We start from the raw sequence: 24,052 nt of genomic DNA on the forward strand, positions 1-24,052 counted from the left end.
ACATCTGCAGAGACTATAAATAGGAGGCGGACTTCCTGGTTTTTGTCTTGGACAAAGTAATGAATTTGCGGCAAACTGTATCAATGGAGGGAAGAATATATTCGTGAGTAATTCTGGCCTTATCTGTAATTTCCTTGTTATTATCTCCAGAAACTTGGCAGGCCCTGGGTAGACGGCCAGGACATTTATATATATGTAAATAAATCAGAAAAGGAGGCCTGACTGACTCTTTGCTGGGAGTATTGGAAGGAAACAGAACATTTATTTACCTTTAAGTAAGAACTGAAAGAGGATTAAAATTATCTGTAGATCTATTTTCACTCTTGAAGAAGATGGACTAAATGGAATTGATGTCCATGCATTAAAGCCAGTTGAGAAGCATGGTTAAACTAGAGTTTAGGATTTTCCATTGTTTTATTTAGAGATGCAATTAAAAAGTTGTATGCAGAAATTAAAACAGGTAAATGTTTAGGAAAGGTCATGATTTTCCAACTAAACTAAATTGATTTCACCAGTTCCAGATTGTCACAAATGGCAAGGGAATATTGTATATCCTTGTCTGTGCTGAGATTGAGGAATGGATCAGGAAAATCCCATTTTTCTGCCTTCACAAAAAATATTAGCTGATATTTGAAAAAGGGACAGGCTGCAGTGTTGAATAGGAGAAGTTAGCATCTCTGCATTTAACATTGATTGGCAGAGAGAATACTAACTTTCTCTCTCCATTCAGAACAGAGCTTTTTATGGTTCCTCCTGGTCCCTCCTCCTGACAATTTAAAACAGGCTGCAGCATCTTCTGAATGGAGGAGAAAGACATTCTCTCTGCTCCATTTAACATTGAATTTGTGGAATATCACTGGAGGTGAGCACTGAACATTGATCTTGAGGTAATCATTCAGCAAACTTATAATCCCTAGTGATTCGCTTGAATCAGTCCAAACTGATAGGATTTAACCCCTGAGTTGTGGTTTCCTTAACAAATAGTATTTAAAGCGATATGAACCATTACTGGACTTTTTGTGAGAAACTGAAATTAAAAGTTGATCTGAGCTTTGGTGATTAGATATAGGATTATGGAAATAATGTAGTGTAAACTGGTAATGCACAAACCAGGACAATCCTTCAGAAGAGCAGTGAGTGTGGCTTGTGTTCTTTTTTATTATTATTATTAAAAAAGTTTTACATTATATTATGATTATAAATATCCCAACTTCAGAGCAACAGAATAGTATCCAACAATCACATACTAAATTATGCTAATTATCCATAAGTCTTAAAATTAACTTTCCAGAAACAAGAAAGAAAAGAAAAGTACATTCTTCTTCCAATCCATTATATATCAGTCATTCCATTCAGAGTCTTCAGAATTGATTAAATTGGTATTTCCAGTTGATAAAATACATAGTTTTAATATCCAGTCTTCATCAATCAAAACCAAGAAGTTCCATCTTTTAGATTCATCAAAATTCTTCTATAATATCTTCTTCTTTAAACAGTCTCAAATGTAATTCATATTTCCAGCTTAAATGCTTAGATTTTACTGTCCATTCCAAAAATAAACAATATTCTATCTTCTCATTTCTTTGATATCACTTACATACATCAAATAATTGCTAATATTGATATTAAACATATTGTGTCCAAAATATGTCAATTATAATAATTAAAATCTTCAATTTACCTTATATATATCAAAACAACATTAAAATTAATTAACTGTAACTTATATCCAAAATATATCAATTTTAAAATTACATTCTGTTTAAACAAAACAACATTACATCTATAAACAATTGAAATATATTTAATCCAAATTAAATTTTACTGGCTTCTTGACTTTTCTGGGTGCTAATTTATGGCATCATTGAATATGGTAAAAGCCACATAAACTGATTTGATTTCCTCTGGTGAAAGAGAGAGAAAATGGGGAATGGTAGATTCACTTTGTTTTTGTAATGCAGTCCTGCAAAAATCTTATTAATCCAGTATTCAGGTGAAAAAGCAGGAAAAGAGAATGTCCACTTGCTATAATTGATTTCTTTTGTGGTTACTAAAGCACAAAAGTGTGAGGAACAATTATTGGTTTGTAAGTATTTTTATTTTCTGATTTCTACCCTTTTTAAAAAAAAGAAGAGAAATTTCTGTTTCAGTTTCATTTTAGAAAACTGAAAGCAGAGCGATACATCAAAAGCTTTGCTGTTGAATCAAAAACTGAATGGAGATTTTATCATTGTGTTTGACTGTGACTGTTGGATTATATTCGTTGTTTAAGTATTTTACAAGATTCTCAGGAACTTTGTCATGATCTTTCAGAAGAATGGATTTGTGACTTTATACAGGACTACACAGAAAGTATGTATTTAATCATTCAAAATACAATTGATAAAAAATGGGACGTTTGGATGAGAGCTTGGAGCAAATTAATCAGTGCAATTATTCAAATGGAATGGAGGATATACAAATAAAATGGATAAATATGAAGATTTGATCGTGAAGAAACAAGGTGTTAAAGAAGTTTTCTTTAAATAGTTTGGATGAACTGCCTGAATTTGTGCTACAGGAGATTGTCCTCAAATGGAAAAGACTCACAAGCTTAATGTTTCCCAAGATTTCTCTTTTGGACTGATGGAATCAGTAATTTTTGGATTTTGGACATAAGGAATTACTAGGAAATATTGTGATTGACTTTTAAAAGATAAGGAAAGACAGAGATTAATACACCAAAAAAACTGGCAAGAGACAAAAGTATTATTCTTGAAACAAGGTTTTTTTAAAATATTAATAGACAAAAATATTAGTGTCCCGGAAAGACAATTTGTGAGGAATCTGGTTTGGATCTATACTGGATTTTGATGAGGAAGGACTAAAGTTGAATAGATATTGTAATTTTCTGTATTGAAATTTTATAAGGTGTTGCACTAAATTTTAAATAGAATATTTTCAAAAGATCGTAAGTAAGAAAGACATGGGGGGGGGAATTATATGGTTATAGAAGTTATAAGGGACATATTTTTTGAATTGGATTGGATTTTTATGCTTTAGTTGGTTTTAAATACTTTAGGATTAATTTGTTCTATTGATTTATATATCTTACTATTGTTATTCTTAATTTTTTTTTTATTATTATTATTTTTTAAAGTTTTATTTTTACAATCATATCAAATAGTTCATCCAATGTACAGTTATATACAATTAGTCGGGCTTGCCCAGTCACCACCCCCCTTTTTAACACTTCCCTCTTCTACCTTCTACTTTCCAAACCTTCCTCTCCTTCTCTTATCTACATCCTCTCCTCCCTCCACCCTACACCTTCCTTCTCCCTCTTCTACCCCTCATTCTTCCTCTTCTCCTCTTTCCTACCTCCTACTCTCTCTTTTCTCCCTCCCCACCGTTCTAAAATGGTAACTGGGCAGACCCGACCCTGCATTAATTATATTTATACATCTTCAATTAACCCTGTACATTAACCATCACTCCATCTCTGCCAAACCCCCAATTCCCTCCCCTTACCCCCACCCCACCCCGACTTCCCAGAACAAAATGCAGGGTATCAAAACTAACAATCATAATCTAAAATAATTCCTAAATTATAATCTCTAGTCACACCACACTTATCACACTCTCAATTCCCTCTCCTTCAAAAATATATCTAATACAAAATATTTCCTAAATTTACTCATATGCTATTCGATATTTTTATCTGATACTTATTTTGAATATAATCAATCCACATTTTCCATTCTAAAATATATTTTCTAGTGTATAGTCTTTCAAGTAGCAGATTTTGCCATCTCTGCCAAATTTGATACTTTAGTGTCCATTCTTCAATTGTAGGTAATTCTTCTTTCTTCCAATACTGAGCAATCAAAAGTCTTGCGGCTGTTATTAAGTTCAAAATCAATTTAGTCTCTATAGCTGTACAGTTCATAATAATTCCTAGTAGAAAGAACTGGAGTAAACTTAATCTTCTTTTCAAAATATTCTGCATGATCCACCATACTTTAATCCAAAATGCTTTAACTTTTTACAAGTCCACCATATATGGTAATAAGTGGCATCTTCACAATCATCTCCAACATTTAGCCTGTACATTGGGATACATACATGACAACTTTTGGGGTCTAAATGCCATCTATAAAACATCTTATAAAAATTTTCTCTCATATTTTGCGCTTGTGTAAATTTAACATTCCTCACCCAAATTCTTTCCCAAGTTTCCAACATTATTGGTTGCTGAAAATTTTGTGCCCACCTAATCATACAATCCTTAACTAGTTCAGACTCTGAGTCTATTTCTACTAATACATTATACAACCTCTTAATATGCTGTTGGCCTTGATCTCTCATTTGTTTTAACAAATTATCCTCACTTTGCTTAACACCTATTTTTTGATCTAATTTCCATTTAGCTTGTAATTGTCCATATTGGAACCATGTATAATTTTTCCCTTCTTCCCCCATCTTTTCTCTGGATTTTAATTGTAATTCCCCCTTTTCCATACAAAGAAGTTCTTTATAGGTAACTACCTCCATCTTTTGATATATATTTATATTTTCTATCATGTGTCTCGGGATTGCCCATATTGGAATCTTTCCATCTAATTTATATTGATATTTCCTCCAAACCCTCAATAATGCATTTCTAATTATATTATTTTTAAATATTTTATCTACTTTCTTATCATATAATATATAGGCGTGCCACCATATAACAAACCATACCTTCTATATTCAAAACTCTTTCCTCAGTTAAATTAATCCAATCAGTAATTAATGATAAACAACTGCTTCATAATACAATTTCAATTAGGCATTTTAAGACCCCCCCTTTCCCTTGTATCCTGCATTATTTTTAATTTTATTCTTGGTTTTTTGCCCATCCATACAAAGTTATTAACCCCCTTTTGCCATTCCTGTAATTTGATATCATTCTTAAGCACCGGTATCATTTGAAATAAAAATAGAAACCTGGGCAAAACATTCATTTTTATAGCCGCTATTCTTCCCAACAAGGATAGTTGTAACTTCTTCCAACTCTCCATTTCTTTCCATACCTTCTGCCACAATACCTCATAATTATTTTTATATAATTTGGCGTTTGAAGCTGTAATATATATTCCTAAATATTTAACCTTTTTAACGATTTCAAAACCTGTAGTTCTTTCTAACTCTTCTTTTTGTTGTATATTCATATTTTTAGTTATCATCTTTGTCTTTTGCTGATTCACCTTAAATCCAGATACTTTACCATACTGACCAATTATATCTTTTAAACCAGTAGCTGAGTATGTTGGTTGAGATACAGTAACAACCAGGTCATCTGCGAAAGCTCTTAATCTGTAATCTTGATGTTTAACTCTAATTATCTTAATTTGATCGGAGCACCGTATTTTATTCAAAAGAATTTCTAAAGTTAAAATAAAAAGCAATGGAGACAGGGGACATCCCTGTCTCGTCCCTTTCCCAATTTTAAAAGTTTCTGTTAACCCACCATTTACTATTATTTGTGCTGTTTGCTTCTGATATATTGCCTTAATTGCGTGGATAAAATAATCCCCAAATTGCATTTTTTCTATTACTTTAATCAAAAACTGCCAGTCCAATCTATCAAAAGCTTTTTCAGCATCCCAAAAAAAAAAAGCTGCTGAGATTTGATTGTTTCTTTCCAAATATTCAAGTAAATTTACAATTTGCCTCACATTATATCTCATCTGCCTACCCTTAATAAATCCTGACTGATCATTATGAATTATTTGATTCATCACTGGCATTAATCTATTAGCAAGTATCTTGGCAAATATCTTATAATCAGTATTTAAAAGTGATATAGGCCTATAATTCTCTGCTTTAATACCATCTCGATCTTCCTTCGGTATTAGCGAAATAAAGGCTGTCCTCCATGAAGGGGGAACATCTCCTCCCATTTGAATTTTATTAAATAACTCTTTAAGTGGTTCAACCATCTCATTTTGTAAATTTTTATAATAAACAGCTGTTAAGCCATCTGTACCTGGTGCTTTACCAATTTTAAGTTGCTTAATTGCTAACAAAATTTCCTCTGAAGTAATTAATTGATTCAGTTCTTCTCTTTGATTTTCTGTAAGCTCACAAATATTTTGTTGTTGTAAATATCTTTCTATCTCTATATCATCAATCATATCCCTAGTATACAACTTACTATAATACTCTAAAAATGCATTTTTAATCAAATTCCTTTGTTAAACTTCCTTACCCTATATTCTATTTTATCAATCATTCGTGATTTCTGTTTTTTCCTTATTAAATAGGCAAGCCATCTTCCTGGCTTATTGGCATTATTAAACGTATCATGTTTTACATATTGTAAATTAATTGCTACTTGATCTGCCATCAACATGTTAAACTGACCTCTTAATATATTTATTGATTCTTTTATTTTACTATTTCCTGGGCTATTTATCAATAACTGTTCTTTCTTTTTAATTTCCTCTTCCAATTCCTTTTCTTTTCTGCAATTTATTTTGTATTTAATATTCATTTGTATAAGATTTCCTCTCATATAGGCCTTGCTAGCGTCCCAAATCATCTCTATAGATGTTTCTTTTTTCATATTCATAATAAAAAATTCCTTCATTTGCTTTTTACATTCATTTACATTTTGTTCATATTTAAACAAATTCTCATTCAACCTCCATGATCTCCTAGCCTCCTTTTCCCGATCAATTTCAATCCAAACCGGACTATGATCAGATAGAGTTCTTGAACAAATCTTAGTCTTCTTCACTCTAGAATACAAATCATTAGAAATCAAAATAAAGTCAATCCTCGAAAATGATTGATGCCTGTCAGAAAAGAAGGTAAAATCTCTCTCTTCTGTATTATGTTCTCTCCAAATATCTCTTAATTCCAAGTCCTCCATTATTTCAAAAAAAACCTTTGGTAATTTCGCCCTACTTGACATCTTCCTTAAACTTTTTTTATCTTTTTGAGTATCCAACACACCATTCCAATCACCCATTAATATATATGATTTATAATCCCAAAACACTATTCTTTTATGTAAAAACTTGAAAAAAATTTTTTGTTGTTGATTCGGAGCATAAACTCCTATTAATAATACCTTCTTTCCCTCCAACAAAAGTTCAATAGCAATGTATCTTCCTTGCTTATCCACCTCAATTAATTTTGCTGATATATCCTTTTTTATATATATAACTAAACCATTTTTTTTTTCCAAAGAGGAGGCAACAAAATGTACCCCCAGTTTTGAGTTTATCAAATATTTCTGGTCTAAAGATCTAATATGTGTTTCTTGTAAACAGGTAATGTCATTTTTAAATTGTTTCAAATAATGAAATACTTTCCTTCTCTTCTGCGGTGAATTCAGGCCATTAACATTCCAAGATAATAGTTTAATTGCCATTATCGGCCAAAGGAAACTTTTGGAACACCAGCCGCAGATCACATTTTACTTTATATTTTTTATTTTTTTTGAAGGATTTTGGTTATGTTAGGAGGAAGTCAGAGCTAGAGAGGGAAAATTGGTATAATAGTTTTGGGAGAAAATTTTCTTAGCATATGTTTGTTTTATTTTTAACTATACCTTGTGCTTGTTCCGGGAAGCCAGGGGGGAGGGGGGAGGGTATTAGTGAAGGGAGGGGGGTTGGGGGGAAAGGGGGAAAAAAATTTTTCTGTAAAACTTTTTGAATAAAAAAAATAAAAAAATAAATAAATTTTACTATCTATCCTCCAAAATTAAACAATATTCCATCTTCCCATTTCTTTATATCTTACATTTATCAAATAATACCACTAAAATCACTTATAATTTATATCCAAAATAAATCAGTTATAAAAATTAACCATAATCAAAGAACATTATTAGAATTACACCTATAATTTATATCCAAAATATATCAATTATAACAATAACACTATTAACTTACTCCTATAACTTATACCCAAAATAAATCAATTATAAAAATTAAACCATATATAAAAAAAATACCATCACAATCACATCTTAAGCATTCTCCCTCCCTTTGTCTTCTATCTTACACATTTTCCACCATCTGCTCACCAATCAACTTAGCATCTAGCAATAAAGGATTTCCAATCTTTAATACATTGGTGTAAAAATCTCTTGCTTTAAAAACTGTGTTAAGAAAATACTTTCTTCCTTTATAATTCACTGTTAAGCCAGATGGAACCTCCCATCTAAAATATATCTGAGATTGAGATTCCCAGACTTTTGGTCTTGGGGGATTTCAACCTGCCATCGGCCGGCTTGTCATCAACGGTGGTTCAGGAGTTCCAGGCCTCCATGACGGCCTTGGACCTGATTCAAGTAACTGATGGCCCTACACACATTGGGGGAGGCGCGCTAGACCTGATTTTTATCTCTGGTCAGTGGGTTAATGATCTGGATTTAGGAGATATAGTGAAAGAACCAGTGCCATGGTCAGATCATTTTCTTCTTCGCCTAGACTTTCGGACCACCGCTCACTACCGCAGGGAGACGGAGCCAATGCGTTGGTTCCGTCCCAGGTGCCTGATGGACCCGGAGAGGTACCAGACAGAGCTTGGGCCGTTCCCTGAGGATCTTACCCACGGCACGACTGAAGAACTGGTTGCGGCTTGGGAACGGGCCGCGGCTGGGGCTTTGGACCGTGTCATGCCTTTGCGGCCTCTGACCCGGCGTAGATCTCACTTGGCTCCCTGGTTTTCCGAGGAGCTGAGGGAGATGAAACGCCGGAGAAGACGCCTAGAGAGTACCTGGAGGTCCAGCCGTTCCGAGGCTGACCGGACACTAGTGAGGTCTTTTACTAAGACCTACCTAGTGGCAATGAGGGAGGTGAAACGTTCCTACGTTTCCACCCTCATTGCATCGGCAGATAACCGCCCGGCCGCTCTGTTTGGTGACCGTTCCTCCTTCAACAGGAGGGACGGGATGACCCCCTGCAGGGTCGAGCTGAGGAGTTTAACGGTTATCTATACGATAAAATCGTTCAGCTTCGGGACGGTTTGGACCAAGATTGCGATGATCCAACCGAGATGGTGGAGACACGTCTTGTTGAGGTCATTTGGGATGAGTTTGATTCTGTGGCTCTCGAGGACGTGGACAGGTTGCTGGGGAGGTTGCATGCAACTACATGTTTACTGGACCCGTGTCCTTCCTGGCTAGTGCTGGCTGCTCAGGAAGTGACACGAGGCTGGCTCCAGGGGATTATAAATGCTTCTTTGGTTGAAGGGGTTTTCCCCGCCGCCTTGAAAGAGGCGGTGGTGAGACCTCTCCTGAAGAAGCCTTCCCTGGACCCAGCTATTTTGGAAAATTACCGTCCAGTCTCCAACCTTCGCTTCACGGCGAAGGTTGTAGAGAGTGTGGTTGCGTGGCAGCTCCCCCGGCACCTGGAGGAAGCTGTCTATCTAGACCCGTTCCAGTCCGGCTTCCGACCCGGTTACAGCACGGAGACGGCTTTGGTCGCATTGGTGGATGACTTCTGGAGGGCCAGGGATAGGGGTTGCTCCTCTGCCTTGCTCCTATTAGATCTCTCAGCGGCTTTTGATACCATCGACCATGGTATCCTGCTGCGCCGGTTGGAGGGATTGGGAGTGGGAGGCACCGTTTATCGGTGGTTCTCCTCCTATCTCTCTGACCGGTCACAGACGGTGTTGACGGGGGGCAGAGGTCGTCCGCGAGGCGCCTCACTTGTGGGGTGCCTCAGGGGTCGATTCTCTCGCCTACCCTGTTCAACATCTATATGAAGCCATTGGGTGAGGTCATCAGTGGTTTCGGGGTGAGTTATCATCTATACGCTGATGATACTCAGCTGTACTTTTCCACCCCGGACCACCCCAACGAAGCGGTCGAAGTGCTGTCCCGGTGCCTGGAAGCTGTACGGGTCTGGATGGGGAGAAACAGACTCAAGCTCAATCCCTCCAAGACAGAGTGGCTGTGGATGCCGGCACCCCGGTACAGTCAGCTGCATCCGCAGCTGACTGTTGGGGGCGAGTTAGTGGCCCCAAAGGATGTGGTTCGCAACTTGGGCGTCCTCCTGGATGGTAGGCTGTCCTTTGATGAACATCTGGCGGCCGTCTCCAGGAGGGCCTTTTACCAAGTTCGCTTGGTGCGTCAGTTGCATCCCTTCCTTGACCGGGATGCCTTATGCACAGTCACTCATGCTCTGGTTACGTCTCGGTTGGATTACTGCAATGCTCTCTACATGGGGCTGCCCTTGAGGTGCACCCGGAGGCTGCAGTTAGTCCAGAATGCGGCTGCGCGAGTAGTAATGGGAGCCACTCGTGGCTCTCACGTAACACCACTGCTCCGTAGTCTGCACTGGCTTCCTGTGGTCTTTCGGGTGTGCTTCAAGATTTTGGTTACCACCTTTAAAGCGCTCCATGGCTTAGGACCCGGGTACTTACGAGACCGCCTGCTGTTACCCTATGCCTCCCACCGACCCGTACGCTCTCATAGAGAGGGTCTCCTCAGGGTGCCGTCCGCCAAACAGTGTCGGCTGGCGGCCCCCAGGAGTAGGGCCTTCTCTGTGGGAGCATCAACGCTCTGGAATGAACTTCCCCCTGGCCTACGTCAAGTGCCTGATCTTCGGACCTTCCATCGTGAGCTAAATACATACTTATTTATTCAAGCGGGACTGGCATAATAGTTGATTTTAAATTGGGGTTTTATTAATATTTTTAAAAAAAATTTTAAATTTAAATTTTGATTATCAGCCTTTTTTTGTAATTTGCTATTTTTTAATTTGGTTTTAATTGTACATATTCTGTGTTTTATCTTTGCCCTGAGTCCTTCGGGAGAAGGGCAGTATAAAAATTTGATAAATAAATAAAATAAATAAATAAATCTGATGTTTCTTAAGCTCATCCACTAAAAAGGCAAATTCTTTTCTCTTTCTTAACATTTTAGGAGGAATTTCCTTCATCATTATTATATCTTGTCCTAATATTTGAAATTTATTTTTTATAAAATGCTTGTAAAATTCCATACCTAATCTTCTTAGTTGTAAAATAAATAACCACATCTCTCGGTAATCACTTCTGCCTTGCCAACCAAGAATTAACACGATAGATTTTTTCAATATTAAGTTCAAAATGTTCTGGTTCCACTCCATTTATCTGAGCAAAAGCCTGAGTAAAAGTCTCTTTTAAATTTTCCTGCCTGCATTCCTTTAATCCCCTCACCCTTATAGCATATTCCATTAATCTATATTGTAATATAACCCTTTCTTCATCTGCCCTATCCACCTTAACCTGAATATCATTTATTTTATTTTCTAAATTCAAATTAATTTGATTCGTTTGAACTTCCTCTATTTTCCTTTACAAATCTAGATTAATTTGGTTAAGTTCTCCCAGTCTTTCCTCCGTCTGAATACTAGATACCAATAATGGCGTAATTGTATCCTTTACCATTTTCATATCCCTCTTCTGCTCTTCCACCATATCTTTAAAATCCGATATTTCTTTCTCCATTTCATTAAATTTTTGATCTATTTCTAAAAGATGAGCCTCCAAAAGCTCCTGTAAAAAATTCCTTAAACCTTCCTTGATATCTTCTTTTAATTTCAGTATCTAAACTGAAGAAATTTCAAAGATTTTAGTAGTAGTTAATTCTGTTTGCTTAAAAGCCATTTTTAAACTGTATAATCTACCAAAAAAAAAAAAAAAAGAGGGAAAAAAATTCAATAAACTTTTCTTCTTACACACTGTAATAGAAAAAGGTAAAAAAAAATTATAAACAGTTCTTATTCATTCCATTTAGAGAATATCTTCTTATGTTCTTCTTATAGGTTCCACGCCAGCAGTTGTAATAAGCATTTCCTTAACTTTCGCTTCCAATACACAAAACGCCATTTGCTTTCATTACACAAAACGCCATTTCCTTTCTTCGTCTCCAATTTTTGCTACAAATATATCCTTTGATAGGGAGTTAAAATCTTCTTACTAGCAAATGCCAGCCCTCCTGTTTCTGCTCTGTCTGCGTTAGCAATCCATCACAAATCCATTTCAATCGTGGAGATGGATGCTGCGTTTTGTTCCGCTATTAGGCAGAAGCGTTCCGGATCCAGAGCTTTTTTCAGGCTATAGAAGGAGCGTTCCCATCAAGCCTCCAGAAATTTTCCTGGGGCTTTCCTGGGCGCTCTACTTCAACCCAAATGCTCACCTCTCCCTCTTTGCCCGAGGGAGAGATTTTCAAGCCGCCAGACAGCCGGTTTGCGCTGTCTGAGCGGCTCTACGGAATCACTGAGCTAGCGGTCTAAAAAAGACCGCCATCAACGAAGCGGAGCCACCGGAAGTAGTGTGGCTTGTGTTCTGATGCAGTAGATCTTTGTGGTCTGGCTGCTGTGTTTAGATATTTTCAGGTAATGTGCAGTTTGCTTTAATAGTAAACAATATTTTTTGAAAAGGGAAGACAGTACTTGAGACATGGAAAATTAGATTGCGATCACTATTCTGTAGGACACTCAGCAGAACATGTGCTGTTTTTTAAAACAGTTAACCAGGCCCTGGAACAGCAAATCTGTCAACATGCATCATGTATCCCTAACTGAGCTAGCTAATCTGGCATATGCCACATGGCTGACTGGACTGATAGGGATGTTAGAAATAAGGATTGCCAAGACTGATGATTTTGTGGGTGTGTTTAGTTACATAAAAGAAAGCAGCTGTACACACAGCTGCTATCATATATATCCCATACACAGAGTTACAAAACTGTACTATGAATGTTAATTATGTAAGTAGTATCTTTCATAGGCAATTAACACTGCCATCAAGAACAAAATTCCCTGTGTCGTGGTGGAAGGTTCTGGTCAGATAGCAGATGTGATTGCAAGCTTGACAGAGGCAGAAGGCACACTTACTTCCTCATCTGTTAAAGAGAGATTGCTCAGATATTTGCCTCGAACACTTTCTAGACTCAGTGAAGAGGAGATTGAGAGTTGGATCAAATGTGTAAGTATATAGATTCTTCCTCCATGTAACTGGGACATTTATCAGTTATGTATAATTAATTTGCTAAACTGTGATGGAGAACTTAATGAATGCTGACCTAAGAGATAAGGGGGGAATGTATTCTGCTTCAGATAGTTCAGGGCTTAGACATGTAAATAGAAAGTGGGGAACAGCCTGGGTAAGGTGCCCATATTGCCTGATTAGTAAGTAATACTAAAGTAATGTCTGGTCCTTTACAATATGCTAAACTGAAAAATATCCCATACCATTTTAACCTCATCTAATGTAATGTACAAACAGAGCCAAAATAAATATAGTATAGGCAAGAAAAAACATAAGATGGCAAATTTATGTTCACTCAAAAAAATTCAGTTTTATTTTCCCCTGTCAAGTGGAAAAGATTAGGTCCACACATGAAAGTCCAACTAAACCAATTTATTGCTAATCATGCCTATGTACAGGAATCTTCTCAACTATCAATATTAACACCTATTTGGGATTAGATAAGGGTTAACAGAATTCAGGGGACATGGGATTTAATTCATTTGTGCCAATGCAGGGATTCTAGGCCACTCTTTTTTTTAATTAGAAATATGATAGCAATAGCTTTAGACTAGGGGTAAAATGCTCCTGGTTCGGACCAGATCGGGCAATCCAGTAGCGATGGTGATGGGTGGTTTGGAGAACCAGTAGCAAAAATCCCTGGCCCCCTGTACCCATGCCTACCCAATCGCCCAGTCTCCAGTTGCCAGCTTGCTGCTTCTTTTGGGCTCGCTGGCTTTTCCTGCCTTGCTTCGGCTGCTGCAATCAATTGCATCAGCTAGCAACTCAATCTACCAGCCTGCAATCCATCTCATTGGTGAGCAACTCAATCTGCCTGCCTTGTCCTTTCAATTGGGTAAGTAACTGGGTTTGTTTGTTTGTTTGGAGCTTTAAAAAAATAGTTAATTGGGGTTTTTTTTAGGAGTTTTATCTTTTTTTAGACATAGCAATTTAAAGTTAAGAAAGTTTTAAATTTAGCTGCTTTTATCTAAAAATATAAATAAAATAAAATAATAAATTATTTGTGCAGCTTTATGAGATTTGGTGTGTTTCTGTAGTGTTTCACTTTAACTACACAAATATAAAATCTCACCAAAGTTGTATGTGGCATTTTGTGTGGAAAAAGTGTGAAAGTTGGTTTTTGAGCTTTTTGTGGCTGTGTGAGGTTCCTGCTTGTTGCAGGGGCCATTTTGGGTGAAGTGCAGCTGTTTTTACATTGTGTGTGAGTCAGTTGTGTTGTGTTGTGTTGTGTGTGTGTAAAATGTGAAAGTTGGTTTTTGGTACCTCTTATTGTTTTGTGTACTTTGTTTATTATTTTTATTATTTATTATTATTGGCCACGCCCACCAGGTCACCTGACCACCAAGCCATGCCCACCAATTAAGCCATGCCCACAGAACTGATAGGAAAAATTTTTAGATTTCACCCCTGCTTTAGACTACTGTCGCCATCCATTGGCCATTTTGAGATTTAAAAGTGCTAATAACTAGGAATGGAATATTTTAATACTTTTCTAATTTCAAAATGTATTATTAATAAGTTTCTAATGCAGTTTCTATCCTAATCTTAAATTTTAAAAAATTCATAACACCGTTCTAATTTCTAAATTTATTATTAATAAGATTTTCATTGCAATTTCTGTCCTGCTCTTCACTTTAAAAGAATTCAAAAGACAAAAATATTTTAAACAATATAATTATAAAATGAGATAAATGATAAAAATGCATAATTACATTTTTAAAAAAATATTTTCTCAAATGATAACACTTGTAAAACTAGAAATAACTTTTTCAGCTAGACTGTGATGAATTGAAGAAAAAACTAAATTCATTGAAGCCACCTAGAATGATATATTTAGAATAATATGAGCATGCTTTGAGAAAGCGTATATTTTCCACTGTTGTGCATTGTTTATTCTAAGAATGTGACTGTTTTCCCACAGATTTTTCTTGTTCCTTTTTTATGGCATTTCATTGTGTATTACCAAGAAACTGTTTTGAGATCTTATAGAATCTGTACTAATTATTTGTAATAATTATTTACAATTTTCCAAGATACATACTTAGGGAGGCAAGTGGGCATAAAAATCTAACTCCTGTTTATTAGAAAGCAGATTAGCGCTTTCAAATCTGGGCAGGAAAAAACTGTCCCTAGATGTCAGAAAGGGGTTGGAGCTTTTTGTATTTCTATATTGTCCAGAGTTTTGCAGCCCTGCTCCATTAAACCTACAATTAGTTCCACAGATGCTGCTGGTTATTTAATTTATATCCCATGAACTCACAATATGAGTTAATCCAAGAGTCCTGAAAATGTGGGCTGTGACCCTCAAGAGTTTGCAAGTACCTAGCACAGGAGACCCAGTTACTTTAAAAAACAAACCATGATCAGACTTCTTCAGGTAATATACCTGCTGTTAAAACTGATCATAGGCTTTGCCTCTGCAAGCTTGGTGAAGAGTAATTAAGGTATTCAAAGTCAAAGAACCCCTATGATAAAATGTAGTTATTAAAATTACTATATTTATTTCTTGCCTAACTCGAATGAAGTCATTAAGGTTATCTGGGAAAACATGTACTCTTTAAACATTTTAAGGGTGTGTAATATTACCAGATTTGAGAATCTGCAAGTTGATCAAGTGTAATACATGAACTGACCCATTGTGAAACAGCCATATTTATATCAATATATGATGTTGTATCAATCTAAAAGAATATGTTTATAAAAAGCTCTCTTTTTTGTTAATTGACAGCAAAATTGTATCGCACATTGAATAATGCTAGACAAATGCTCAGTATCTGAGTTGTGCTTGCTGTTGCTTTTGTTCCTTTTGAATGTCCTTTTATTTTGTTATCTGCTTTTTTCTTAGCTTCTGCCTTTTCCCCCCTGAAAATTTCTAACACTCAGTTTATGACAAAAGACTGGCCTTTTATTCAATCAACCAACTGAGGTCAGAATTATTGGAGAGAATCAGGAAAAACTTTCACCAGAGCTGGCATTTATAGATATGGATTTATAGATTTATAGAGAGCAGTTAGCTTCACACAAAACTTTAAACATAAGACTGGATTAACAATGAATGATTATTGTGTTCATAGAACATATGATAGCCAAACAAATAAACAATATGGCCTGGTTAGTAAAGTAATGCTAAAATAATATCTGATCCTTTACAGTATGCTAAACTGAAAAATATCCCATACCATTTTAACCTCATCTAATGTATTGTACCCCTTCATGGATTACTGCCTTATCGTGCTAAAGGGGCTCGCATAGCTCAATGAAGCTATGAGCTACGCCGTGCAGGATGGACAGGTCATAGCAGAGAGTTCTGACAAAACGTGATCCACTGGAGAAGGAAGTGGCAACCCATCAATCGCACCATTGCACTAATTTCACATGCTAGTAAGGTTATGCTTAAAATCCTACAAGCTAGGCTCCAGCAGTATGTGGATCGAGAACTACCAGAAGTACAGGCAGGATTTCGAAGAGGCAGAGGAACTAGAGATCAAATTGCCAACATATGCTGGATCATGGAGAAAGCTAGGGAATTCCAGAAAAACATCTACTTCTGTTTCATTGACTATGCTAAAGCCTTTGATTGTGTGGATCACAACAAATTGTGGCAAGTTCTTAAAGAGATGGGTTTACCAGACAATCTTATTTGTCTCTTGAGAAACCTGTATGCGGGTCAAGAAGCAACAGTGAGAACTGGACACGGAACCACTGATTGGTTCAAAATTGGGAAAGGAGTCCGGCAAGGCTGCATACTATCACCTTGCCTGTTTAACTTATATGCAGAGCACATCATGAGAAAGGCAAGGCTAGATGAATCAAAAATTGGAATTAAGATTGCCAGGAGAAATATCAACAACCTCAGATATGCAGATGATACCACTCTAATGGCAGAAAGCGAAAAGGAACTTAAGAGTCTCTTGATGCGGGTGAAGGAGGAGAGTGCAAAAGTTGGCTTGAAACTCAACATTAAGAAAACTAAGATCATGGCATCTGGACCTCTCCATTCCTGGCAGATAGATGGGGAAGAAATGGAGGTAGTGACAGATTTTATTTTCCTGGGCTCCAAGATCACCGCAGATGGGGACTGCAGCCAAGAAATTAAAAGACGCTTGCTCCTGGGGAGGAAAGCTATGGCAAATCTAGACAGTATACTAAAAAGCAGAGACATCATCCTGCCAACAAAAGTGCGTATAGTCAAGGCTATGGTTTTCCCAGTTGCAATGTATGGCTGTGAAGGTTGGACCATAAGAAAGGCTGAGGCCTTTGAACTCTGGTGCTGGAGAAGACTCCTGCGAGTCCCTTGGACTGCAAGGCAATCAAACTGGTCAGTCCTAAAGAAGATCAACCCTGACTGCTCTTTAGAAGGCCGGATCCTGAAGATGAAACTCAAATACTTTGGCCACCTAATGAGAAGGAAGGACTCACTGGAGAAGAGCCTAATGCTGGGAAAGATCGAGGGCAAAAGAAGAAGGGGACGAAAGAGAACAAGGTGGCTGGATGGAGTCACTGAAGCAGTAGGCATGAGCTTAAATAGACTCCAGAGGATGGTAGAGGACAGGAAGGCATGGAGGAACGTTGTTCATGGGGTTGCGATGGGCCAGACATGACTTCACAACTAACAACAACAAATGTATTGTACTGTTAGAAGAAATGTCCATCTGGATTCAGTTCCAAGTGGATAAAAAGACACTGGAAATATGGAGACTGCTTGGAAAGATGGTTTAATGGTGGACAGGATCACATGGTTTGAGTTCCTGAACAGAAAAGGGGCCAAGATGCTGAGCGTGCCTTGGTTTTATGCCCTCTCTGAGCTTTGAACTTCTTGGGGTACAGGAAGAGTACCCTGATTGGTTATCAGACTCCCAGGGGGTGAGGGTCTTAGCTAGCCTTCCTGTCTGATGTAATCTTCCCAGGTGCCATATGGTGAGCTTCTGTTGCTAGATGGGTCCTATTGTATTGCAGATGATGGTTCATTGGCAAAGGGGGGATTGGGTTTCTGCCTCTGGTTCATTGACAAAGGTGGAGGGGGCAGGAAGGTGGGAGCTGCTTTGTCTTTAAAACATGTTTCTCCATTTGTCATCCAGGGAAATATATGCTGCCTTTTTAATATTTCCCAAAATATTTCATTCTTCTAGGAGAGGGGTGGGTGCTTACTTCCTACAGTACAAACAGAGCAAAATAAATATAGTATAGGCAAGAAAAAACATAAGATAGCAAATTTATGTTCAGTCAAAAAATTTCAGTTTTATTTTCCCGTCAGGTGCAAAAGATTAGGTCCACACATGGTCCAACTAAACCAATTTATTGCTAATCATGCCTATATACAGGAATCTTCTCAACTATCAGTTAACACCTATTTGGGATTAGATAAGGGTCAACAGAATTCAAGGGAGATAGGATTTAATTCATTTGTGCCTATGTAGGGATTCTAGGCTGATCACTCTTAACTCTGCCCCCAGATTCTGCCACTATTTTTTTTTTTGCATTAGAAATATGATAGCAATAGCTTTAGACTTATATACTGTTTCACAGTGCTTTACAGCCCTCTCTAAGTGGATTACAGAATCAGCATATTGCTCCCAACAATCTGGGTTCTCATTTTACTGATCTTGGAAGGATGGAAGGCTAAGTCAACCCTGAGTTGGTGAGAATTTTTTACTAAATTTTTTAAAAAAAAATTTAAACAAAAAACATACAAACAAACAATACATCTTTAATCATTCAGTGTTTCATCTGAGTGCATATTTTATATCTTCTACTCCCTCCTCCAATATTTTCATATTATATTTCTATCATACCTTTATATTTTCATTTAGATTGTTACATCATTCTTCCCAAATTTCTTATATTTGATGAATTATATTAATTTATCACTTATCTAATTTTGTATATATATTTCTCTAAACATTGATTTAATTGCCCCCATACTTTAAAATACTCTGATTCTGCCTTTTCTTTAATTACTAATGTTAATCTATTCATTTTTGCACATTCCAATATTTTCTTAATTACTTCTCCCTCTAAAGGGATTTTCTCTGCTTTCCAATTTTGTGCAAATACAATTCTCTACAATATGTATAATCAAATAAGTATTCTCTTTACTATATTTCTCTTGTAAGATACCCAATAGGAACAGTTCAGGTTTTAAATCAATTTGTTGTATCATTTCCTCTAGTCATATTCTAATTTTAATCCAGTAGTTCCTCACTTCTGGACACGTCCACCACATATGATAATGATGGCATTTCCTGCATTTAGCTGATTTATTTTTAAACATTTTTGCCAATTTTTCAGGTGCCATGTGCCATCTATAGAACGTTTTGCATTGGTTTTCTTTATATGTTGTGGACATGGTTAATTTATAATTTCTTTCCGATATTTGCTGTTCCGTCCCAGGCACCTGATGGACCCTGAGAGGTTCCTGACGGAGCTTGGGCCATTCCCTGAGGATGTGGCCCACAGCACGACTGAGGAACTAGTTGCGGCCTCGGAGCAGGCCGCGGCTGGGGCCTTGGACCGTGTCGTGCCTTTGCAGCCTCTGACCCGGTGCAGATCTTGTCCGGCCCCTTGGTTCTCCGAGGGGCTGAGGGAGATGAAACGCCGGAGAAGACGTCTAGAGAGCACCTGGAGGTCCAGTCGTTCCGAAGCTGATCGGACACTAGTTAGGTCCTATTCTAGGACCTACCTAGTGGCAATGAGGGAGGCGAGGCGCTTATACGCCTCCACCCTCATTGTGTCAGCAGATAACCGCCCGGCCGCCCTGTTTCGGGTGACCCGCTCCCTCCTTCATCAGGAGGTGCGGGATGACCCGTTGCAGGGACATGCTGAGGAGTTTAGTGGTTATCTATACGATAAAATCGCTCAGCTCCGGGATGGTCTGGACCGAAATTGGGATGATCCAAGCGAGGGAGAGGAGGCACGTCTTGTTGAGTCTGTTTGGGATGAGTTTGACCCTGTGGCTCCCGAGGACGTGGACAGGTTGTTGGGGAGGCTTCACGCCACTACATGTTTACTGGACCCGTGTCCTTCCTGGCTGGTACTGGCCACTCAGGAGGTGACACGAGGCTGGCTCCAGGGGATTATCAACGCTTCTTTGTTGGAAGGGGTTTTCCCTGCCGCCTTGAAAGAGGCAGTGGTGAGACCCCTCCTCAAGAAGCCCTCCCTGGACCCAGCTATTTTGAGTAATTATCGTCCAGTCTCCAACCTTCGCTTTGTTGCGAAGGTTGTAGAGAGTGCTGTGGCGCGACAGCTACCCCAATACCTGGATGAAGCCGTCTATCTAGACCCGTTCCAGTCCGGCTTCCGACTCGGATACAGCACGGAGACAGCTTTGGTCGCATTGGTGGATGACCTCTGGAGGGCCAGGGACAGGGGTTATTCCTCTGCCCTGGTCCTATTAGACCTCTCAGCGGCTTTTGATACCATCGACCATGGTATCTTGCTGCGCCGGTTGGGGGGATTGGGAGTGGGAGGCACCGTGTATCGGTGGTTCTCCTCCTATCTCTCTGACCGGTCGCAGACGGTGTTGACAGGGGGGCAGAGGTCGACCACGAGGTGCCTCACTTGTGGGGTGCCGCAGGGGTCGATCCTCTCGCCCTTTCTGTTCAATATCTATATGAAGCCGTTGAGTGAGATCATCAGTGGCTTTGGGGTGAGATACCAGCTGTACGCTGATGACACCCAGCTGTACTTTTCCACCCCAGGCCACCCCAATGAAGCTGTTGAAGTGCTGTCCCGGTGTGTGGAAGCCGTACGGGTCTGGATGGGGAGAAACAGGCTCAAGCTTAATCCCTCCAAGACAGAGTGGCTGTGGATGCCGGCACCCCGATTCAGTCAGCTGCAGCCGCGGCTGACTGTTGGAGGCGAGTTATTGGCCCCAAAGGATAGGGTGCGCAACTTAGGTGTCCTCCTGGATGAACGGCTGTCGTTTGAAGATCATTTGACGGCCGTCTCCAGGAGGGCCTTCCACCAGGTTCGCCTGGTTCGGCAGTTGCGCCCCTTCCTTGATCGGGATGCCTTGTGCACAGTCACTCATGCGCTCGTTACCTCTCGCTTGGATTATTGTAATGCTCTCTACATGGGGCTCCCCTTGAGGTGCACTCGGAGGCTTCAGTTAGTCCAGAATGCAGCTGCGCGGGTGATAGAGGGAGCTACGCGTAGCTCCCATATAACACCGCTCCTGCGCAGACTGCACTGGCTACCTGTGGCCTTTCGAGTGCACTTTAAGGTTTTGGTCACTACCTTTAAAGCGCTCCATGGCTTAGGGCCTGGGTACTTACGGGACCGCCTGCTGTTACCGCATGCCTCCCACCGACCCGTACGCTCTCACAGAGAGGGACTTCTCAGGGTGCCGTCCGCCAAGCAATGTCGGCTGGCGGGCCCCAGGGGAAGGTCCTTCTCTGTGGGGGCTCCCACACTCTGGAACGAGCTTCCCCCGGGTTTACGCCAAATACCTGACCTTCGGACCTTCCGCCGCGAACTGAAGACACATCTTTTCATTCGCGCGGGGCTGCCTTAAATTTTACTGATTTTAAATTATCTATTATTAATTTTAATGGGGTTTTAATTTTATATATTTTAAAGTTTTTTAGGCCAATTATAAAAAAAGTTTTTTAATTTGTATTTTAAATTGTATATTGTATTGTTTGTTTTTATTTTTGGCTGTACACCGCCCTGAGTCCTTCGGGAGAAGGGTGGTATAAAAATCGAATAAATAAATAAAATAAATAAATAAATTTGTCTAACTCAATTGTATATCCAAAATTCTTAGCCAATACTGTCATTGCTTCTTTTACCTGTTCTTCTAGTTTAATACTCAATAAGTAATTGTATAGTTTTTAAATCAATTTTTCATCTGTTCCTGTGAGTATTTATCCAGCTCTGTCATTTCCAAGTAAAAACCATATAGTTTAGCATCTTTTTCATATCTTGTTTGTATTTGTAATTGCATATACCAATCCATTTCAATCCCTTGTTCTATTTCATGTTTCTTTTTCAGTTCCCCCTTATCTGTTAGTATATCTTTATATCTAAGAATAGTCCCCATATTAATAATATTTGGATGTATTAACGCTTCCATTGTAGATAACCATATTAGTATTTTCAAGTAATATTTATCTCTAACATTCTCCCATACTAATAATAATGCATTTCTTACATAGTGTCTTTGAAAATAACTGTGCATCCTATTTTTGCCATACCATAAAAAAGCATGCCATCCCAATTGTAAATCATATCCTTCCAAAGTTAATAGTCTTGTATTTCTTAATTCACATCAATGCCACTGCCGTCGCCAGGGGAGCTTTTTATCAGGTTCGCCTGATATGCCAGTTGCGTCCCTTTCTAGACCGGGTCTCCCTTTGCACGGTCACTCATGCCCTTGTTACATCCCGCCTAGACTACTGCAATGCTCTCTACATGGGGCTCCCCTTGAAGGGTACCCGGAAGCTCCAACTGGTCCAGAATGCGGCTGCGCAGGTGGTAGAGGGAGCACCTCATGGCTCCATGTGACACCCCTCCTGTGCGGTCTGCACTGGCTTCCGGTGGTCTTCCGGGTCCAATTCAAGGTGTTGGTTATCACCTTTAAAGCGCTCCATAGCTTAGGACCGGGTTACTTATGGGACCGCCTACTGCCACCAGTAGCCTCCCACCGACCAGTGTGCTCCCACAGAGAGGGCCTCCTCCGGATACTGTCGGCCAAACAGTGTTGGCTGGTGACCTCCAGGGGGAGGGCCTTCTCTGTGGCGGCCCCTGCCCTCTGGAATGAGCTACCTCCGGGACTTCGTCAACTTCTCGACCTCCACACCTTTCACTGCGAGCTGAAGACGCTTTTGTTTCAGCGTGCAGGGCTATCTTAAATGTAGTTTTAATTGGGGTTTTTAATTGGGGTTTTTAAACGGGGCTTTTAACTCTATTTAAATTTTAGGCCATATATTGAATTAGTTTTTTACACTGTTTTAATTTGTGTTATATATATTTCGTATTTTATTGGCTGTGAACCACCCTGAGTTCTTCAGAAGGGCGGTATACAAATTTAATACTACTACTACTACTACTACTACTACTACTACTACTACTACTACTATTATTATTATTATTATTATTAATAATAATAATAATAATAATAATAATAATAATAATAATAGTATAGTTCCTTGCAATTCCTTCTCCAGCTTTTTATATTCCTCTTCTAACTTTTTCTGTTTTTGTCTTTTCTGTTTATTCTTTTTTCCCAAGTATGTCATTACCAGCTTTCACTGTATCCCGTGCATCTTGAAGTGATGTATCCTCTTTTTTGTTTATTTTAAAGAAAAAAATCAACTCCTTTTCCAGAAATTGTTTAAATTCATTTTCCTGTAAAATTATCAAATTCAAAGTCCATCTCAGCCTTTTCTTCTGGCCTTTCCATATAATTATAATCGGATTATGATCTGCCCATGTACCTATTTCAATATTCACTTCTTGTATATTAACTAGTAAATCTATTGACATCCACATCATCTCTATTCTAGACCATGACATACGCCTGTTTGAATAAAAAGTATAATGTTTTTCTTTCAAATGTCTTTTTCTTCATGCATCTTTTATACTTAATTCCTCAACCATTGGAAAAAAAACTGTTTGGAAGTATTTTCCTAGGTTTCCTATTTATCTTTGTTGTTTTATAGTCCAAATCTGTGTCTACCACCGCATTAAAATCACACATTATGCAAATATTTTCATACTCAAATTCTAATATTTTTTTGTGTAGTTTCCCATAAAATTCTTCTTGTTCTCATTTGGTGCATATATCGCTATCAACAGCATTTGTTTATTGTTCATTGTTACCTCAACCATAAGTATCTTCCCTTCTTCATCCGCAAAAAATTGCATAGGTTCTAGTTTTTCCCTTATATATAACACTACACCTCTCTTACTTTGGTCTATCAATGAAGTAAATAATATTCCCAATTTTGAGTGTTCTAGTAATTTTTTGTTGTTTTCTGAACTTCTTGCAAGCATATAATATCCATCTTTAGTCTCTTTAATTTATTTAGAGTTC

At 38.4% G+C, this 24,052-nt stretch overlaps 1 protein-coding gene and 1 long non-coding RNA gene across 2 annotated transcripts in view; one reads left to right on the forward strand and one right to left on the reverse strand.

Annotated features, from left to right (window-relative positions):
- Positions 1-24,052, forward strand: part of TRPM8 (transient receptor potential cation channel subfamily M member 8) — a 657,600-nt gene that overhangs the window by 365,924 nt on the left and 267,624 nt on the right. The window contains exon 9 of the mRNA XM_058185213.1: positions 12,757-12,954. Within this exon, the coding sequence (XP_058041196.1) occupies positions 12,757-12,954 (198 nt within the window). The remainder of the gene's footprint in view (positions 1-12,756; positions 12,955-24,052) is intronic.
- The window catches only part of LOC131199512 (uncharacterized), a 255,514-nt gene that overhangs the window by 223,874 nt on the left and 7,588 nt on the right, over positions 1-24,052 (reverse strand). The window lies entirely within an intron of this gene.

Source organism: Ahaetulla prasina, chromosome 1 (genome assembly GCF_028640845.1).
Source record: "Ahaetulla prasina isolate Xishuangbanna chromosome 1, ASM2864084v1, whole genome shotgun sequence".
Classification (NCBI taxonomy): Eukaryota; Metazoa; Chordata; class Lepidosauria; order Squamata; family Colubridae; genus Ahaetulla; species Ahaetulla prasina.